The sequence below is a fragment of the Salvelinus namaycush genome, chromosome 7 (genome assembly GCF_016432855.1).
Source record: "Salvelinus namaycush isolate Seneca chromosome 7, SaNama_1.0, whole genome shotgun sequence".
NCBI lineage: Eukaryota > Metazoa > Chordata > Actinopteri > Salmoniformes > Salmonidae > Salvelinus > Salvelinus namaycush.
Genome location: NC_052313.1, coordinates 18,385,731 through 18,406,776, shown reverse-complemented (window position 1 = coordinate 18,406,776; position 21,046 = coordinate 18,385,731). Strand labels below are relative to the sequence as shown.

The window sequence follows — 21,046 nt, the reverse complement described above, 5'->3', positions numbered from 1 at the left end:
CCGGTCCCCCTAGATGCAGCTCCTCCCAACTCCATCGGAGTTGGAGCGGGAGGGCTGGGAGGTGGAATGGACAGGACCCCCTCTGAACGCCCGCGGGCAGCTAGCAAGTTATCTAGTCGGATCGACATGTCGATCAGTTCATCGAGAGAGAGTGTGGTGTCCCGACAAGCTAGCTCCCGACGGACGTCCTCCCGGAGGCTACAACGGTAATGGTCTATTAAGGCCCTGTCATTCCACCCCGCACCAGCAGCCAAGGTCCGGAACTCTAAAGCGAACTCCTGGGCGCTCCTCGTCTCCTGTCTAAGGTGGAACAGACGCTCACCCGCCGCTCGGCCCTCTGGTGGGTGGTCGAACACAGCCCGAAACCGGCGGGTGAACTCCGCGTAATGGTCCCGAGCCGAGTCTGGGCTGTTCCAGACTGCGTTGGCCCAGTCCAGGGCCCTCCCCGACAAACAGGAGACAAGGAGGCTTACACTCTCCTCCCCCGAGGGAGTCGGACGCACGGTAGCCAGGTAAAGCTCAAGCTGGAGCAGAAATCCCTGGCAACCAGCCGCTGCTCCATCGTACACCTTCGGGGGGGTGAGACGCAATGTGCTGGTCCCAGCCGATGACCCTGTGGGAGTGGGTTGTGTCGTCTGCAGGGGAGCTGTAGGGGGCGTCGGGAGACCACTCCTCTCCCATCGTTCCATCCTCTCCATCATCTGGTCCATCGCTGACCCGATACGATGAAGTACAGCTGTATGATGATGGACACGCTCCTCCATAGTTGGGAGAGGGGTGGTCGCTGCTCCTGCTGACTCCATAAGGTGGTGCGGGCTTCTGTCAGAGCTACTAGGAGTACTGGGTGGATGGAGTCAAGCGCAGAGAGCAGGTTTAAAGAACGTGTATTTATTTTCCAATACACAGGGAAAACGATCATGCCCTAAAACACACGGGCGCATGAAAAGATGAGTCCAAAAACACCGGACTAAACGGTTCCGAGAAAATAACACAATCCACTTCACAATCCAACACCAACATAACAGAAAACAAGCCCGCACAACAGCCAGCGGGCTACCTACCCTTAAATAGCCTACCCACCAAACTAAACTCAAAACAGGTGCACCCAATCAGCCCAAACTAACAGAAACAAAAAGAAAATAATCGATGGCAGCTAGTAGGCCGGTGACGACGACCGCCGAGCGCCGCCCGAACAGGAAGAGGCACCATCCTCGGCGGGATTCGTGACATGTACCAGTGGATGTATTTCGTTGCCTACCTTCAAGACCTCAGAAAAAAAATTGTAGACCTCCACAAGTCTGGTTCATCCTTGGGAGCAATTTCCAAACGCCTAAAGGTACCACGTTCATCTGTACAAACAATAGTACGCAAGTATAAACACCATGGGACCACGCAGCCGTCATACCGCTCAGGAAGGAGACGCGTTCTGTCTCCTAAAGATGAACGTACTTTGGTGTGAAAAGTGTAAATCAATCTCAGAACAACAGCAAAGGACCTTGTGAAGATGTTGGAGGAAACAGGTACAAAAGTATATTGTTCTACAGTAAAACGAGTCCTATATCGACATAACCTGAAAGGCCGCTAAGCAAGGAAGAAGCCACTGCTCCAAAACCGCCATAAAAATAGCCAGGCTACGGTTTGCAACTGCACGTGGGGACAAAGCTCGTACATTTTGGAGAAATGTCCTCTAGTCTGATGAAACAAAAATAGAACTGTTTGACCATAATGACCATCGTTATGTTTGGAGGAAAAAGGGGGATGCTTGCAAGGCGAAGAACACCATCCCAACCGTGAAGCACTGGGGTGGCAGCATCATGTTGTGGGGGTGCTTTGCTGCAGGAGGGACTGGTGCACTTCACAAAATAGATGGCATCATGAGGGAGGAAAATTGTGTGGATATATTGAATCAACATCTCAAGACATCAGTCAGGAAGTTAAAGCTTGGTCGCAAATGGGTCTTTCAAATGAACAATGGCAAAATGCCTTAAGGACAACAAAGTCAAGGTATTGGAGTGGCCATCAGAAAGCCCTGACCTCGATCCTATAGAAAATTTGTGGGGAACAACTACTTCAGGTCTCAGAGCGAGTGACGTCACCGATTGAAGCGCTATTAGCGCGCACCACTGCTAACTAGCTAGCTATTTCACATCGGTTACATGGGCAGAACTGAAAAAACATGTGCGAGCAAGGAGGCCTACAAACCTGACTCAGTTACACCAGCTCTGTCAGGAGGAATGGGCCAAAATTCACCCAGTTTATTGTGGGAAGCTTGTGGAAGGCTACTTGAAACATTTGACCCAAGTTAAACAATTTAAAGGCAATGCTACCAAATACTAATAGTGTATGTAAACTTCTGACCCACTGGGAATGTGATGAAATAAATAAAAGCTGAAATGAATCATTCTCGCTACTATTATTCTGACATTTCACATTCTTAAAATAAAGTGGTGATCCTAACTGACCTAAAACTGAATTTTTACTAGGATTAAATGTCAGGAATTGTGAAAAACTGAGTTTAAAATAGTTTAAGGTGTATGTAAACTTCTGACTTTAACTGTATATCTATAATAAACTAAAAATATATATTTTTAAGAAATATTAACAAAAACAAATGTATAGCAGCCATATGAGATTAGGCTAGCTTGGGGAAGTACTAGGTAAAGGGCTAAACCTTATGTCATCACTATAATGTGTTGCTATCCCTGCGGTTTTATGGATGTCCTCATTTCAGAGTTTTCCTGCGGAGAATGTCATCCATGTGTAGAGTTTAGGCACGAGGTGAATTTTCTACACATCCAAGTTTCAACATGTCTTGTCAATTTGCACTGGCACAAATTGACTGACTTGGTAGCTTGTTCTCGCGGGAGTAGGTCATGTGACACCAAAAGGGCTGGGGTTCTCGCGCAGGTTGCTCCAGTATTGTAAACCATAGAAAAAATAATGAGTTTCTATGTTGTAAACAACATGGCGCATCACGGACTTCGCAACTTTGGTCTGGTATTATCTTGAAAACATCGCAGCGAAAACGGCGTATCATCCACAGATAAAAACCGTTTTCTTAAACGGACTCGTGACAACATAATTGGCAAGTTATTTTGCTTAATATACAGCAACAAATAACTGTCAAGCGCGTGTAACCTTATACTTAGAACAGTGTAGGTATCTTTAGGCTAGGCTAGCTGTATTAGCTAACTAGCTAGCTAGTCAGACAATTCATGCGATGGTTAGCTCGTTTTTTGTAACGAACGTTAGAGCAAGTCGCTTGAGGATTTTTGCCACTGCATTTTCTTAGCTAGCTAAGTCTTTGCTAGTAGTTGTATGTCTGTGTCAAGAAGACACGGTCAATCTCTTACACGTCAGGCAGCTCACCCATACAGGTGAACAGATTTTGTTAAAGTAACGTTAACTATCCTGTGTTTCCAGATTGTTATGAAATATTACTTATAATTAATTACAACATGAGTTAAATAGTTTACCTTCCCCAAAATGTTAATTAAAGCAGTTATATGTAACTTTTTGGTGCGACACGACCAAATTCACATTGAAAAGCTATTTCACAGCGGTTTTGACAATATTTGTCGACATCAACGTTAACGTTACTTGTTTTGTCACTTAAACTGAAATTAGATGAACTATTAGAATTTTAAAAACCAGCAAATGTCGGAGCGATTTCTGCATATTGTACCTTTTTTAAGTAACTATGTTAATAAGCAGCTTTTCTGTGTTGGAATGGTGTGGTTTTATGTCTTGAAAATATTTTATGCGAGTAGACAGCTGATTTGCCAGTTCATTCTCCTTAGGAGGATGACATCCTCTATGGGGAATTAGCAAGCATCAGAGCCATATACACTGAGTGTACAAAACATTAGGAAAAACTTCCTAGTATTGAGTTGCACCGCCTTTTTTTCGCGCAGCGTTGGAGTTCTTGATACACTCAAACCGTTCAAAGACACTTAAATCTTTTGTCTTGCCAGTTCACCCTCTGAATGGCAAACATATGTTTTATTTGCCTCCAGGCTTACAGCTGTAATATGTAACTTTTTGGCGACCCTACCAAATTCACATAGAAATGTGTTATAGATCTGTCATTCAAATTTCTGGGGGGGCAGTTATTTTTTTGTACCCCTTTTTTCTCCCCAATTTCGTGGTATCCAATTGGTAGTAGTTAGTCTTGTCTTATCGCTGCAACTCCCGTACGGACTCGGGAGAGGCAAAGGTCGAGAGCCATGTGTCCTCCGAAACACAACCCAACCAAGCCGCACTGCTTCTTGACACAATGCACATCCAACCCGGAAGCCAGCTGCACCAATGTGTCGGAGGAAGCACCGTACACCTGGCGACCTGGTCAGTGTGCACTGCACCCGGCCCGCCACAGGAGTCGCTAGTGCGTGATGAGACAAGGATATCTCTGCCGGCCAAACCCTCCCTAACCCGGACGACGCTGGGCCAATTGTGCGCCACCCCAATCTCCCGTGGCACAGCTAGCACTGCGATGCAGTGCCTTAGACCACTGCGCCACCCGGGGGGCCTGGGGGGTAGTTTTAACCCTTTTTCTCACCAATTTTGTGATATCCAATTGGTAGTTACATTCTTGTCCCATCGCTGCAACTCCCGTACGGACTTGGGAGAGGAGAAGGTCGAGAGCCATGCGTCCTCCGAATCACACTGATCGCTTAACCTGAAAGCCAGCCCAACCAATGTGTCGGAGGAAACGCCGTAAAGCTGGCGACCGAAGTCAGCGTGTTTGCGCCCGGCGGCCGCAAGGAGTTGCTAAAGTGAGATGGGACAAGGACATCCCAGCCGGCCAACCCTCCCCTAACCCGGATGACGCTGGGCCAATTATGTGCCGCCTCATGGGTCTCCCGGTCGCGGCCGGCTACGACACAGCCCGGTATCGAACCCGGATCTGTAGTGACTACTTTAGCACTGCGCCTTAGACCGCTGTGCAACTCGGAAGGCTCATTCTGTCATTCTCATTGGAAGCAAGTCTAAGAAGCGGTAGCTCTGTCTTATGTACGCTATTTCTATGCTTCCCGTTCTTAAGTTTAGTTTTTGCGTCTTTTATTTTCGGGTTTGTACACCAGCTTCAAACAGATGAAAAAACAATATTTTTATTTATGGAAAATATATTTCACAGTGTTAGATAAACTGAAATTATTCGAACTATGTGACAAAACAAGTATAGTGTATGGAATCCTCGTACTATCAGAATTTTTGCAACTAGGCAATGGCGGAGAGATTTCGTCTTAGTTTGGGAAATATATAAAACACAGGAAATCACGTTTTTCACTGGGCCTTTAAAGCATTTGTCATCATTATTCACTTCTCATAGACAACATCATTGACTTCCCTGGCAGGCTCTCAGTATATGGGCTCTCAGTCTAGTTCTGGGATGTCCGGCGGTCGGGGCTCCAGCGGCAACCCTGACCAGTCTGAAGCGGAATCCAACCAGAGCAGCAGCAGTAATAACAGTAACAGCAGTAGAAGTCGCAGATCGGCTGAGGGGCAGCAGGGTGACAGGCAGTCAACAGCAGAGGAGGACGTCGATTTAGCTCAAGTGCTGGCTTACCTATTGAGGAGGTAAGTGGAAGCTGGGACCGGGAGACAGTCTGACCATAGCCTGTACAGTAGCCAAAGAGTAGACCTAGCACTAAAGAAGTTCACTCTGCTCCAAGTTTAAAAAAAAATCTCAACACAAACTCACATTATTGCTTCTCAGCAGAGGGGAAAACTTAAGTTTTTTTTTTTTTTTCATCATGGCACTCATAAGGAAATCATGCCAATGCAGAATAGAGTGCTTTCTCCTCTGGAGTTGTGTCCTATGTGTAGCCTAGTCCTAGTTCATGTCAATGAGCACAAGTGTTTCCACATCCCTCTCCTCATCTTTGTGTGTACATGAAGGGGCCAGGTGAGGCTGGTCCATGGGAGTGGAGCAACAGGCCTGCAGCTCGTCCAGTCGTATTCGGACTCTGACGAGGACAGCGATGGGGCCTGGGAGGGGCGTCTAGGAGACCGTTACAACCCTCCCGGTAAACCAAGCTGGGTTTCATTGAGTGCACTAGTCACATTTAATCCTACTTTTTACTTTGTGTGCAAGCAATGGATGAAAAATGACCAAAAAACATAATGCTATTCCTTCTATATGATATAGTGCTATTCATATAGATATTCCAATGCACTTGACACCACAGTTAAAATAAAAAGTATTGGCATTTTTGTTACACAAGTGTGTTTACACATGTATATCTACTTGCATGCCTCACTGGTCTCTTGCTCACTGCTCCTGTGTCTTGTCAGTGGATTCCCAGCCAGACACTCAGGAGTTGGACCGGAGTGAAATCCGGACTCAGATCCTCCTGACCACGGCCTCATCTGACTTGAAAGGCAGGCAAAGCTTCACCCACATGCTAACAGAGGTGAGGGCAAGCATTGTTGGGCAAGCATGTTGGGTCTACTGAGTTCCTCAGGTCTAGAGGGTGATTCTGATTTGTGTTACTCTCTCAGAGGGAACAAGGCCGATGTCGAGGCTCCAGTTTTTCTCACGGAGAGTGTAGTCGCATTCGCTCACAGTGAGTATGACCAAAACGCCTCACATCCACACACTAAAACTAAGCACCGTAAACTCATTGCAGAAACAAGTGAAAGGGGATGTGTTATGAATTGTTCCACTTAAAAGTTGTAATGAATAAATCCTTATTTATCGGACCATTGACCTGAATGTTGACAGATGAGGAGCCTGTTGTTGCTGAAATCCATTGGTGTTCCGTTTGCACTTCTCCTCAGTTTCCTGCCCAATCATGTGACACACAAGGACACATACCAGCAGAAAGCGTTCTGTGGTGTGTACAGTGATGATGGCAACATGTTCCTCTCTGCCTGCCAAGGTAAGGATGTGAACACATCCGTTACAGTAGACTGGGGAAATTATTGAAATTCCTTTAGTTCTAAAGCACTGTGTTTACATGTACATTTACAAAATGGATATTAAAACAATGTCACATTTTTATTTGTAGTGACCACTGATTTCTAAAACATGCATCCCTTCCCTGGCTTTCCTAGACCAGAACATCCGTTTGTATGACACCAGTAGCGGGCGCTTTAACCTGAAGCAGACTGTGAAGGCCAGGGACGTGGGCTGGAGCGTGCTGGACGTATGCTTCACCCCCGACTCCCACAACGTGCTCTACTCCAGCTGGTCTGATTACAGTAAGGCTAGGCCACCAGAGCGAAGATACCACCCACACTGGGGGGTGCTGCTATTTTAGTCACCCTGACCTTACCATAGATGAAGGAATGGGTAGGATTATAACTTAATTTGAAGATAGTGAGGTGGAAGGACGGCGCTTCAACCAACATGAGACGAGGCGTAGTCGGTAATCACAGCTATGTCGATCTAATATAAAAGAACTCAACTCTAACTCATTTTGAAATCAGTTATTTCTAAACATTAAAACGGATGTTTTTTGCCATCACGATCTTCACCAGAATATATCTATTTTGGGCTTCTTGTCATGATGTCACTGGGGTGTATTTTGTACTGATGTGTGCTCTCTTGTACCCCTCTAGTTCATGTCTGCAGTGTAGATGGAGACAGTGAAACCCATACCGCCCTGGACCTCAAGTTAGTGTTTCCCCTCATAGTACTCATAGCTTAACCAATCAGGTAATAAACTGTTCTACCTACAATCCTCTTCATTCACAAGGATTCCTGACCTTGGAACTAGCTATCATTTCAACCGGCCATTGTTCATTTTGTGTGCCACTATAATGGAGCAACAGGAACCATTTAAATTAGATGAGTTCATGATATATTACATGAAAAGCTGAGTGACTCCATTTATGTGATTTTTCCACTTTTTTCCTGCTGTTTGGGAGAAATCCTAACTTCTTTGTAACTTCAACGTTTACTTAAATTATATGAATTAGTGTAAAAGGGGTTCACTGAATCAGGGTAGCTCGTGAGGCTACACTTGCACTGAACTTTGAGCTACGCGCATGTTTCTCTGAAGCTAGGATTCAACTTTTTGAGAGCAGCACCATTTTAGGCCAATTTTTTCCATGGATTGTCGATGATGTTCCATAATTGGAGATGTCTCAGTGGAGGAGGCTGGTTAATGTTCTGTTCTTCCCTCTTAGCCCAGACGAGAGGAGGTTCTGTGTCTTCTCTCTGGCTGCCTCCACAGACGGAAAAGAGATCCTTGGAGGGTTGGTGCACACAATTTCTTCATCCCAATTTTACATTTTCAGATCAATTTCTAATATTTTTTAGTTGGTTAGGGACATGTTTAATAGCCTATAGTGCATATCTCACTCTCCGTTTCTTTATTTTCTTCACAGAGCAAATGATGGCTGCCTCTACGTCTTTGATCGTGAACAGAATAGGAGAACCCTTAAGGTCTGTGTCTGTGCTTATAGACCATATTTGCTGTTGCTGTTGACATTGGCACTGCGAGTATTTAGTCACCCTCTGTCTGCCCACCAAGCTTCACACTATCGCCTTGCTGACGATACAGAGCGTCCCTCTTATCTTGGAAGCCCTCTGTGTATATCACAACCCACCTCACTGTGTTGACCTCTGCTATCTCTTTCCTCCTCACTCTTTTACACACTTTATCCTCCCTTCTCCTCTTCCCTCCTCCCCTTCTCCTTAGATTGATGCTCACGAGGATGACGTAAACGCGGTGGCTTTTGCTGACAGCTCGTCCCAGCTGCTGTTCTCGGGCAGCGACGACGCGCTCTGCAAGGTGTGGGACAGGCGGACGCTGCGGGAGGACAGACCCCAGCCTGTGGGCCAGCTGTCTGGACACAGAGACGGCATCACCTTCATACACAGCAAGGTAATAGAAAAAACACTAGCTGCGTGTGTATGTGTCCAGCATTTGTAATCACCCTCTACACATTAGGATACAATGTATGTAATCATCCATATCAAAGCACTATTTGAGTACGTTCAGTGCCCACAGAAAATATTCATACCCCTTGACTTATTCCACATTTTGTTGTTACAGCCTGAATTCAACACGGATTACATTTTTTTTCTCATCTACACACAATACCCCATAATGAGAAAGTGAAAACATGTTTTTCTAAATTTATAAAAAATTAATTACAGCAATATCTAATTTACATACATGTTCACACCCCTGAGTCAATACTTTGCAAAAGCACCTTTGGCAGCGATTAAAGCTTTGAGTCGTCTTTGGCGTCTGTATCAGCTTTGCAAATCTGGATTTGGTATTTTCTCCCATTCTTTCTAAAGATCTGTTAAGTTAGATGGGGAATGGCAGTGAACAGCAATCTTCAAGTCTTTTCACAGATTTTCAATGGGATTCAAGTCTGGGCTTTGGCTGGGCCACTCAAGGACTTTAACAATTTTGTTCTGAAGCCTTTCCAGCATTGGTTTGGCTGTATGCTTGGGGTCATTGTCCTGTTGGAATGTAAATCTTTGCCCCAGTCCAAGGCCGTTTGCATTCTGAAGCAGGTTCTCATCAAGGGTTTGCCTGTATTTGGCTCCATTCATTGTTCCCTCTATCCTTACCAATCACCCAGTCCCTGCTGCTGAAAAGCATCCCCATGGCATGATACTGCCACCACCAGGCTTCACGGTAGGGATAGTCTTAGACGGGTGATGAGCTGTGCCTGGTTTTCTCCAGACATAGCGCTATGCGTTCAGACCAAAGAGTATCATTTTTCTAATCAGACCACAGAATATTTTGCCTTATGCTCTGTCTTTCACATTCCTTTTTTCAAACTCCAGGTGTGATGATGTACCTTTTTCTCAGGAGTGGCTTCTGTCTGGCCACTCTCCCATAAAGCCCAGATTGGTGACATGCTGTAGAGACTGTTGTCCTTCTGGCAGGTTCTCCCATCTCAGCCAAGGAACTCTGTAGTTCTGTCAGAGTGGTCATTGGGTTCTTGGTTACCTCCCTGACCAAGGTTCTTCTTGCCCGGTTGCAGAGTTTGGTCAGATGGCCAATGTTGGAGACCCCTGTGCTCTTGGAAACTTTGAACACTCTAAAAATAGTTTTTTACCCTCACGAGATATAAGGGGATACCCAGTCAGTTGCACAACTGAATGCATTCAACTGAAATGTGTCTTCCGCATTTAACCCAACCCCTCTGAATTGTACATTGAAATTTGAGTAATTTATCAGATGCTTTTATCCAGAGCGACTTACAGTATCAAGTGCATACATTTTTATACTTTTTATTTTGTACTGGTCCCCCGTGGGAATCGAGCCCACAACCTTGGCGTTGCAAGAACTATTCTCTACCAACTGAGCCACATGGGACTGTATCTGAATCAGATATATGGCTCCTCACAATTCTATCTAGGAGATCTACGGACATTTCCTTGGACTTCATCGTTTCTGCTCTGACATGTACTGTCAACTGTGGGACCTTATATATAGACAGTTGTTAATTTCTAAATCATGTCCAAACAATTTAATTGGCCGCAGGTGTACTCCAATCAAGTTGTAGTGACACCTCAACGATGATCAAAGGAAATTTGGTGCACCGGAGCTCAATTTGGAGTGTCGTAGCAAAGGGGTGTGAATACTTACAGTACCAGTCAAAAGTTTGGACACACCTAATCATTCCAGGGTTTTTCTTTATTTGTACTATTTTCTACATTGTAGAATAATAGTGAAGAAATCAAAAACATGAAATAACACATGGAATCATGTAGTAACCAAAAAAATATATATATTTGAGATTCGTCAAAGTAGCCACCCTTTGCCTTGATGGCAGCTTTGTACACTCTTGGCATTCTCTCAACCAGCTTCATGAGGTAGTCACCTGGAATGCATTTCAATTAACAGGTCTGCCTTGTTAAAAGTTCATTTATGGAATTTCTTTCCTTCTTAATGTGTTTGAGCCAGTCAGTTGTGTTGTGACAAGGTAGGGGTGGTATACAGAAGATAGCCCTATTTGGTAAAATACCAAGTCCATTTAATGGCAAGAACAGCTTAAATAACAAAGAGAAACGACAGTCCATTACTTTAAGACATGAAGGTCAGTCAATACGGAACATTTCAAGAACTTTGAAAGTTTCTTAAAGTGCAGTCGCAAAAACCATCAAGTGCTATGATGAAACTGGCTCTCATGAGGACCACCACTGGAAAGGAAGACCCAGAGTTCCAACTGCTGTGTTTTTGTGAGCCACAGAGTAGGTGAAAGGATGATCTCTGCATGTGTGGTTCCCACCGTGAAGCATGGAGGAGGAGGTGTGATGGTGACACTGTCTGTGATATACACTGCTCAAAAAAATAAAGGGAACACTTAAACAACACAATGTAACTCCAAGTCAATCACACTTCTGTGAAATCAAACTGTCCACTTAGGAAGCAACACTGATTGACAATACATTTCACATGCTGTTGTGCAAATGGAATAGACAACAGGTGGAAATTATAGGCAATTAGCAAGACACCCCCAATAAAGGAGTGGTTCTGCAGGTGGTGACCACAGACCACTTCTCAGTTCCTATGCTTCCTGGCTGATGTTTTGGTCACTTTTGAATGCTGGCGGTGCTTTCACTCTAGTGGTAGCATGAGACGGAGTCTACAACCCACACAAGTGGCTCAGGTAGTGCAGCTCATCCAGGATGGCACATCAATGCGAGCTGTGGCAAGAAGGTTTGCTGTGTCTGTCAGCGTAGTGTCCAGAGCATGGAGGCGCTACCAGGAGACAGACCAGTACATCAGGAGACGTGGAGGAGGCCGTAGGAGGGTAACAACCCAGCAGCAGGACCGCTACCTCCGCCTTTGTGCAAGGAGGAGCACTGCCAGAGCCCTGCAAAATGACCTCCAGCAGGCCACAAATGTGCATGTGTCTGCTCAAACGATCAGAAACAGACTCCATGAGGGTGGTATGAGGGCCCGACGTCCACAGGTGGGGGTTGTGCTTACAGCCCAACACCGTGCAGGACGTTTGGCATTTGCCAGAGAACACCAAGATTGGCAAATTCGCCCTGTGCTCTTCACAGATGAAAGCAGGTTCACACTGAGCACATGTGACAGACGTGACAGAGTCTGGAGACGCCTTGGAGAACGTTCTGCTGCCTGCAACATCCTCCAGCATGACCGGTTTGGCGGTGGGTCAGTCATGGTGTGGGGTGGCATTTCTTTGGGGGGCCGCACAGCCCTCCATGTGCTCGCCAGAGGTAGCCTGACTGCCAATAGGTACCGAGATGAGATCCTCAGACCCCTTGTGAGACCATATGCTGGAAAAGCATTCCTCATGAAGCTGGTTGAGAGAATGAAAAGTTGTCATCCTACACAGTAGTTAATAGCGAAAAATTAAGAAAAACCCTTGAATGAGTAGGTGTCAACTTTTGACTGGTACTGTATGTGTAAATTAGACATTTCTGTACTTCAAAAAAACATTTCTAAAAACATATCATTATGGGGTATTGTGTGTAGATAGGTGAGAGAATTTTTTTTGAATCCATTTTGATTTCAGGCTGTAACACAACAAAATGTGGAATAAGTCGAGGGGTATGAATACTTTCTGAAGGCACTGTACATGGTCAAATGTATTTTTTTATACACAACTGGACAGGTCAAAGTTATGCAGTGCTGTTTCACCAATCAGAAAGGGTTACGATCAGTGAGGAAGGATGTATTATTAGTATTTTTACCCTCATTCTGTGGTAACGACATCTTCTGTGTGTCCGTTGACTGCACAAATCACCCGCAGGGACAACTATTTCTGTCAGGAAGATACACATCCATCATTATTCTGCCCTCTCCATATGGCAGGGCGATGCACGTTATCTGATCAGTAACTCCAAGGACCAGTCCATCAAGCTGTGGGACGTGAGGAAGTTCTCCCCCAAGGAGGGCCTGGCGGCCTCGCGGCTGGCCGTTACCCAGCAGAACTGGGACTACCGCTGGCAGCAGGTGCCCCAGAGAGGTGAGAGGCCTGGGGAAGGGGGTCAGGGTGTTAGGGACGTTTGAGGCAGAAAGGTTGTTATACATTACTGGTTCTTCTTCTAGCTTGCACATTAGATTAGCAAGTGGGCCACTCCAATTGCAATCTTCAATCATAAGGTACTATGCAAGTATACATGATTAAATGGATCCAAACATTTTTTTCTATTTATTACACAGTTGAAGTCGGAAGTTTACATACACTTAGGTTGGAGTCATTAAAACTATTTTTTTCAAACATTCCACACATTTCTTGTTAACAAACTATAGTTTTGGCAAGTCAGTTAGGACATCTACTTTGTGCATGACACAAGTAATTTTTCAGACAATTGTTTAAACAGATTATTTCACTTATTCACTGTATCACAATTCCAGTGGGTCAGAAGTTTACATACACTAAGTTGACTGTGCCTTTAAACAGCTTGGAAAATTCCAGAAAATGTCATGGCTTTAGAAGCTTCTGATAGGCTAATTGACCTCATTTTCGTCAATTGGAGGTGTACCTGTGGATGTATTTCAAGGCCTACCTTCAAACTCAGTGCCTCTTTGCTTGACATCATGGGAAAATCAAAAGAAATCAGCCAAGACCTCAAAGTCTGGTTCATCCTTGTGAGCAATTTCCAAACGCCTGATGGTACCACATTCATCTGTACAAACAATAGTACGCAAGTATAAACACCATGGGACCACGCAGCCGTCATACCGCTCAGGAAGGAGACGCGGTCTGTCTCCTCGAGATTAACGTACTTTGGTGCGAGAAGTGCAAATCAATCCAAGAACAGCAGAAAATGACCTTGTGAAGATGCTGGAGGAAACTAGTGGAAAAATATCTATATCCACAGTAAAACGAGTCCTATATCGACATAACCCGAAAGGCCGCTCAGCAAGGGAGAAGCCACTGCTCCAAAACCGCCATAAAAAAGCCAGACTACGGTTTGCAACTGCACATGGGGACAAAGATCGTACTTTTGGAGAATTAAGCTCTGGTCTGACGAAACAAAAATAGAGCTGTTTGGCCATAATGACCATTGTTATGTTTGGAGGAAAAAGGGGGAGGCTTGCAAGCCGAAGAACACCATCCCAACCGTGAAGCACGGGGGTGGCAGCATCATGTTGTGGAGGTGCTTTGCTGCAGGAGGGACAGGTGTACTTCACAAAATAGATGGCATCATGAGGTAGGAAAATTACGTGGATATATTGAATCAACATCTCAAGACATCAGTCAGGAAGTTAAAGCTTGGTCACAAATGGGTCTTCCAAATGGACAATGACCACAAGCATACTTCCAAAGATGTGGCAAAATGGCTTAAGGACAACAAAGTCAATGTATTGGAGTGGCCATCACAAAGCCCTGACCTCAATCCCATTAGAAAAATAGTGGGCAGAACTGAAAAAGCGTGTGCAAGCAAGGAGGCCTACAAACCTGACTCAGTTACACCAGCTCTGTGAGGAGGAATGGGCCAAAATTCTTATTGTTGGAAGCTTGTGGAAGGCTACCCGAAACGTTTGACCCAAGTTAAACAATTTAACGTATGTAAACTTCTGACCCACTGGGAATGTGATGAAAGAAAAAAAGTTGAAGTAAATCATTCTCTCTACTATTATTCTGACATTTCACATTCTTAAAATAAAGTGGTGATCCTAACTGACCTAAGACAGGGAATTTTTACTAGGATTAAATGTCAGGAATTGTGCAAAACTGAGTTTAAATGTATTTGGCTAAGGTGTATGTAAACTTCTGACTTCAAGTGTGTGTGTTTTATATATATATTTTCTTTTACTTTTTACCCCCTTTTCATCCCAATTTTGTGATATCCAATTGGTAGTTTAGTCTTGTCCCATCGCTGCAACTCCCATAAGCACTCGGGAGAGGCGAAGGTTGAGAGCCATGCGTCCTCCGAAACACGACCCTGCCAAGCCGCACTGCTTCTTGACACACTGCTCGCTTATCCCGGAAGCCAGCCGCATAAATGTGTCAGAGGAAACGCTGTACAGCTGGTGACCGAAGTCAGTGTGCATGCGCCCGGCCCGCCATGTGGAGTCGCTAGAGCATGATGAGACAAGGACATCCCGGCCAGCCAAACCCTCCCCTAACCCAGACGACGCTGGGCCAATTGTGCGCCACCTCATGGGTCTCCCGGTTGGCTGCGACACAGCCTGGGATCGAACCCGGGTGTGTAGTGACCAGAGCCCAGTGTTGAGGATCAGCGGGGTGGAGATGTTATCTACCCTCACCACCTTGGGCAGCCCGTCAGGAAGTCCAGGACCCAGTTGCACAGGGCGGGGTCGAGACCCAGGGTCTCGAGCTTGATGACGAGTTTGGAGGGTACTATGGTGTTAAATGCTGAGCTGTAGTCGATGAACAGCATTCTCACATAGGTATTCCTCTTGTCCAGATGGGTTAGGGCAGTGTGCAGTGTTAGTGCAAACAGCAGTAACATCATTGCATGTGTGATAGAAGAGCACAATATGTGCTGTAATTTATTTTACCAGGCTGCACAACGCTCCTCAGCTCCGCAACAAAAACAAAAAATGAAGGTGGTAGTCGGCCAGTGGCACTGTTTCCCCCTACTGCAGATTCCATCTTTAAAAAGAAGATGGAGAACTATCTATATGACATAGAGATAATTAGAGGACACAACATTGTATGTCCCATTATGGTGTCTGTGAGAGCATGGGCAGCGCCATTGAGGCCATCTCCATTTTGAAGTAGTCCGTTTTCTTCTACTACTTCTATGAGATGGTAACAAACTGAAAGGGCGCAGACTGCCACATGGAGTGTTATTTGAACAGGTATAATGACGAGGTTGATTTACTGCCACCTGCAGTTATGAAATGTTTGCTCACGAGTATAATTCATTGGTTGATCCCCCCTGATGACCTGGAGGGAATTATGTGATCCTTCCTTAACCTATAGAAAGTCTCACCCAGTTGACTACTTGAAAATGGTGAAAGTCCTCTGTGGCGCTGCCCATGCTATAACAGGTTTTTGGGCACAGGAGTCCCCTATCTCTATTCTATAAGGTGCTAAATACCTGCGTTTTGGCGCAGTTATAGCTGAATAGCACTAGCTAACGTTAACCAAGCAAAAATAAGTAAAGAAATGCGATAGTTGGAGTTACAGTATCGATATAAAATGGCCAAAAATAAAATCGCAATACTCTACTGTATACACCCCCCCCCCCCCCCCCCCCATCCCTACCTACAGTCAATGTTCCCTCTAAGTTGCGCGTGTGCGCAGTAGCCCCGGGACTGCCGTGCAGAAATATCAGCCCACAGACAGACAGAGTTTGAACTTCACTTAATTTTCTAGAGCAGTGGTCACTAACCGTGGTCGATCTCCAAGGCATTCCTAGTCGATTGGTCAGATTGTCTGCAGAAACGTAGCGGGCATAAAAGAAAGCTACAGCAAAGTTGTTACTGTGAGATTTAAAAACGTTTAAAACATGACTAGAGAGAGACTGTCAACGAATACAGCAAAGAGCTGCTGTTTTTGAGTGAGTTCAAGTTCTTATTCAGCACTCTCAACACTTTGTATTCAAAACTTTTATGAGACATAAAATGCACTTTCTTCCTATTTACACTCGGCTCTATAAAAAAGCAGTGCAGCAGTAATTAATTATTAGGGAAGTGCATCTATAGGCTTGCGTTATTATTAGTGGCTAGGATCTTTTTTAATATCAAGGAATATTTCACGTTCTGTTCATAGGAGTAACAACATGAATTTGTGCATGAGGCAGGAATAATGCAGTGCGACTCGTGTTGCGCCATCAGCTGGAAGACTGACCCTTTTTGGTCAGGGAGAGCGAATGGATGTTGAGAGGCGGACCCTCAGATTTCTGCTCTCCCTCCGCTGATACTGACCATCAGATGCAGGCACCATCAGCCCAGTAAAATAAAAAGCAAATTATTTAAATGTATGCTCACTCAGATGTGCCTCATAAGTAATTCAACAACAGGTCTATTACCGGTGTGATCATATAGCCTACCATAAATGTTTAAATATAATGGCACAAACATCAATGCATTGGCAGGGCAATTCAAGCAGAGCTAATATGCTGTGATAATGTATTAGGCCAATAGCTTACTGCACAAACCTCATTGTTACAGTACTTTTAATTTTAATTGGTAAATGTTGCATAGGTTTATGTTTTTTAAGTCAAATCTGAGCGGTTGATCTTGGCTTGCATTTTGAATCTGTGATATTGACTCAAAAGGTTGGTGACCACTTTTCTAGAGTTTTCCCTGTTAACACTATCAACGTTTCCCTTTGCTGTGGTAATTGTGATCGAATCAACGCAATATTAGCTATTTCCAATGCAACATCCCGAAACAAAATTATCTATGCAAGAAATGCAGAACGCATCGGAGTAGGATTCTATTGCATTGACATGCACTACTCAGCCCATACTCTACACAGACCGGTGCGGCATAAAAATCTGAGCTGCAGTAGGCCTATATGCAAATAGACCATTGCCATATATGGATCTGTGCCATTTACGTTTAACTGTACTGTGTTTACAGCATGAGCAGTCGTGAGTAGATGCACTTGTTTTGAGATCAAAGCGAGAGCTGCATGTAGCCACGTGCACATTTTGTTGTTATCCTTTGCAAGTTAGTGAGTTATTAGCCCAGTTATAGATTATTTGTGGTCAGCAATAGGGGAGTGATTGCTTCCTACGAGAGGACAAAACGTGTATTTCTAGACACCTTTGAAAAGCGAGCCAGGTGAACAGCTTTTTTTTTTGTCTTAAAGGGGCAGTGTTGTATTTTGAGACAGGCTTGAAAAAGCTAAGTAGCCAATATGCAGAGGGTAGCATAATTTGTCTGATTCTCTGTAATAATGGTATGGGAATAATAATGCATTTTATTTAGTAAAGTGGTTTCCTGCGTCAAACAACACAACATTATCAGTCACCTCGTCTGAAGAACAAGTGGATAAACAGGTTAATGTCAAGCCCTGCATGTTGTTTTCAAAAGTCTCATGGAATGTAGGCCTACATTGAAAACCACACGCAGGCTGCTACTGTAGGCTGAATGATAGAACAGCTATTTCCTTGTTAAAATGTTATGAGATGCATTTTCTCCATTGTTTTTGATGGTAGTCCACTCTGGTAGGTCTACATTATGATCAAATAGCCACAGTAGCCTACGTGGCCACTGTTAACAGTAACTTAAAGCAGGTACAGCCTCAGTGTTCACAGTAAACACGCGCTGGAAGACCTGAAAATCTGCTCAGTGCCGAGGAAACATTGCCTACAGTATCTTTTGAGCATTCATCTTCTACTACATGTCCTATTGTAAATATTTGGCCATAAGGCAGCTGTATTTGACTGTGTAAATAGAAGGCGGTGTTGACTGACCTGTCGTTTGCCTGCTGTGCTTCTATTCGCCTGTCCTCCCAGCCCTGAAGAGACACAAGCTGACCGGCGACACCTCGGTGATGACCTACAGGGGTCACGGCGTTCTGCACACACTCATACGCTGCCGTTTCTCCCCGGAGTTCACCACCGGACAGAGGTTCATCTACACCGGCTGCTCCACTGGGAAGATCATCGGTGGGTCACTATGCCTGGGTGTGGATGTGTGTGTGTTGAAGAGAGAAATATAGTTTGATTCTGTTTATGTAGAATGTAAAGTGTGTACGTATGTTGGTCTGTATCTTTGGGAGAGAGACATTTTGTGTGTGTGACTGTGTGTTTGCTAACACGTGTGCTAGAGGGAGTCAAAAGCATTGTAAAGGGGTATAACGGACTGTGTGTGTCCAGTCTATGACGTGCTGACGGGCAGCGTGGTGACCAGACTCTCTGAGCATGACGCGTGTGTGAGGGACGTCAGCTGGCATCCCTACCAGGACAACATCATCAGCAGCTCCGTAAGTCTCTAGCTGGCTCTGCTCCACTCCACTGAGGGGCTGGCGTCAATTCAGGAAGTTAATTTAGACCATTCAGAAAACCTATCTCATTAAATCAATGTGCATGTAAGTTCTCTTATCTTTCCTGTCATTTAACATATTGTTCCTTTTCCTCCCTCTAATTCACACTTCCCTCTTTATTTTTCTCTATTTCTCTCCCTCAATCTTAATTTATTTCTTCACAGTGGGACGGAGCAGTGCGTGTTTGGGAGCACAGGCAGACCCACCCACTGGATGAGGAGAGGGAGAGGGACTGAAAGAAGGACTGGAAGTGATGATGTCATAGGTATGGGATAGCCTGACCGTGTCAGTCAGTGACATCACTCTGGGGAGGGGTGGAACCACAACAGAGGGAGAGAGCGAAACAACAAGCTCAGAGCAAACCGTGAAATCTCATTGATTCAATGCTGGATAACAATAATTATAGTGTGATTGTGAAGTGTTAATCTCCCAATTCTACCTTTTTACTTCCCTGTGTTGGTGCAGAAGCCATTATTACCCCCCGTATTCGCCAATCTGCAGAGAACGGCAAAATTTTAGCGAGACAGTTGAGGCATTGTCTTCTGACAGGTGGTGTTATTCCTACACAGCACTAGTCCCTCCACTGACAGTGCAGACGGAACCATGCTATCTAACTTTAAGACCATGGCAGTTAAGGAGAGTTGATGTCTCTTCTCATGCAAGTATAGGCTAAAGAAGGCTAAAGCCTTTTCTAAGTTGGGCTGGAGTCTTTTATGCAGAACCTATTAAAGCTCAAAGCTAACTAAATGCTTGCTCCGAGAGCCCCCAACAAGCCTCTTAACAACAGTATGTTTTTGTTGCTTTGAGTAAAAAGCATCACCCAAATAATGTATACTGTATGTAGACGAAAACAATGTTATAAATTACAGGCGAATTGTAAACAGCCACAAAGACTTATGACAATTCAGTATAAGATATAATACTTTAATGGTATTAATGTCCATGGGTAAGAATAAGTTATTTTGGAGTCCAACAATTCCAATTCAAATATTTGAATGTGTGAATAATGTGTGTTGGGGTTTAAGACACAGTGAAGGGTTGGGGGATGTGTGTGTACACGTGTGGATACCCACTGGGCAAAAACTGGTTGAATCAACGTTGTTTCCACGTAATAAAACATTTAAAACAATTTATGGGAAGTTGAATCAACATGGAAAACTGATTGGATTTACAAAAAGTCATCAACCTAAGGGAATTTAATATTGTTTTCACCAAACTTTTAACCTAAATCCGATGATGAAATGCTTTGTTGATTTCACGTTGAATTCACATTTGCGACAACTCAACCAATTGTAAATCAAAACTAGTCTGCCCAGTGGGTACACACATATTAATGTGTGTATGTTGTTTGACTGTGTGTTTATATCGATGTTCATGTTCCAATCTCAATTGTTTTACAATATCAATAAAACATTTATTTGAACATATTCACCAGAGTTATTTTGTAGAAGTACATAACCTGCCAAATACAGTCGTCAGAAATAATATGAAGGGAATTGCCAGATTGATATCAGGAAAGGTTATCTGATAACAACTGTAATTGTTACTACTTTAGCCACCTGTCTTTGCAGTAATTTGCTTTACAGATGGATTTTCACGAAAGTCGCTGCTTGAGCAATAAGAAGCAAGAGGGGATTATTTTTTTTGAACACCGCTTTAAATTAGTGCATAGCCAACCACAGTTAACAGACAATTAGTTGCTATAGAGCCACATCATAGGTCCGTGGGGGGGTATTGTAACGGCAGGAATGTTGTTTGTACTCTAATATTAGAGTCAGATTTCTCTCAGAGAGCAAGGAAGGAGAACGAGTGAACAATTAACACAAATATAGGATGGGAGCTGTCTGGAGACTGGCCTCTGAGGCTATTAGTAAGTATCTCTGATAAACCACTAGGGGCTTGTATCTGAATGAATACAGGCAGATGTTAAGTGGTGGGATACATGGAGCAGCATATAATGGAATGTTAAGTGGTGGAATGGGTTTTAGAGAACGCTCTGTGAGGCATGTGTTGCTTTTGACAAACACAGACAACAGGGATGGATTCAAATAAGCTTTGACATTGACATCTGAGCCTTTGAATAGAGGGCCTAGAAAAGAGGACTTGGCCAAAAAAAGAGACTGGCTTTTACTCTAAATGTATTAACAATTTGATATGGTCATTTGTGACATGATAT

At 44.3% G+C, this 21,046-nt stretch overlaps 1 protein-coding gene across 2 annotated transcripts; it reads left to right on the top strand.

Moving 5' to 3' along the window:
- Positions 1–2,928: 2,928 nt before the first annotated feature.
- Positions 2,929–20,297, top strand: dcaf11 (ddb1 and cul4 associated factor 11). 2 transcript variants are annotated; one of them, XM_038997668.1, is made up of 15 exons: positions 2,929–3,085; positions 5,358–5,580; positions 5,902–6,029; positions 6,298–6,416; positions 6,505–6,569; positions 6,784–6,884; positions 7,060–7,206; positions 7,567–7,621; positions 8,137–8,205; positions 8,338–8,395; positions 8,652–8,837; positions 12,765–12,918; positions 18,341–18,493; positions 18,704–18,810; positions 19,035–20,297. In XM_038997668.1, the coding sequence occupies exons 2-15, from the start codon at positions 5,369–5,371 to the stop codon at positions 19,104–19,106; spliced, it is 1,626 nt and encodes a 541-aa protein (XP_038853596.1). In that variant the 5' UTR covers positions 2,929–3,085; positions 5,358–5,368; the 3' UTR covers positions 19,107–20,297. The 2 variants fall into 2 exon arrangements, with proteins under 2 accessions (XP_038853596.1, XP_038853597.1); XM_038997669.1 differs by lacking the exon at positions 2,929–3,085 and adding an exon at positions 3,112–3,377.
- The last annotated feature ends 749 nt before the right edge of the window (positions 20,298–21,046 follow it).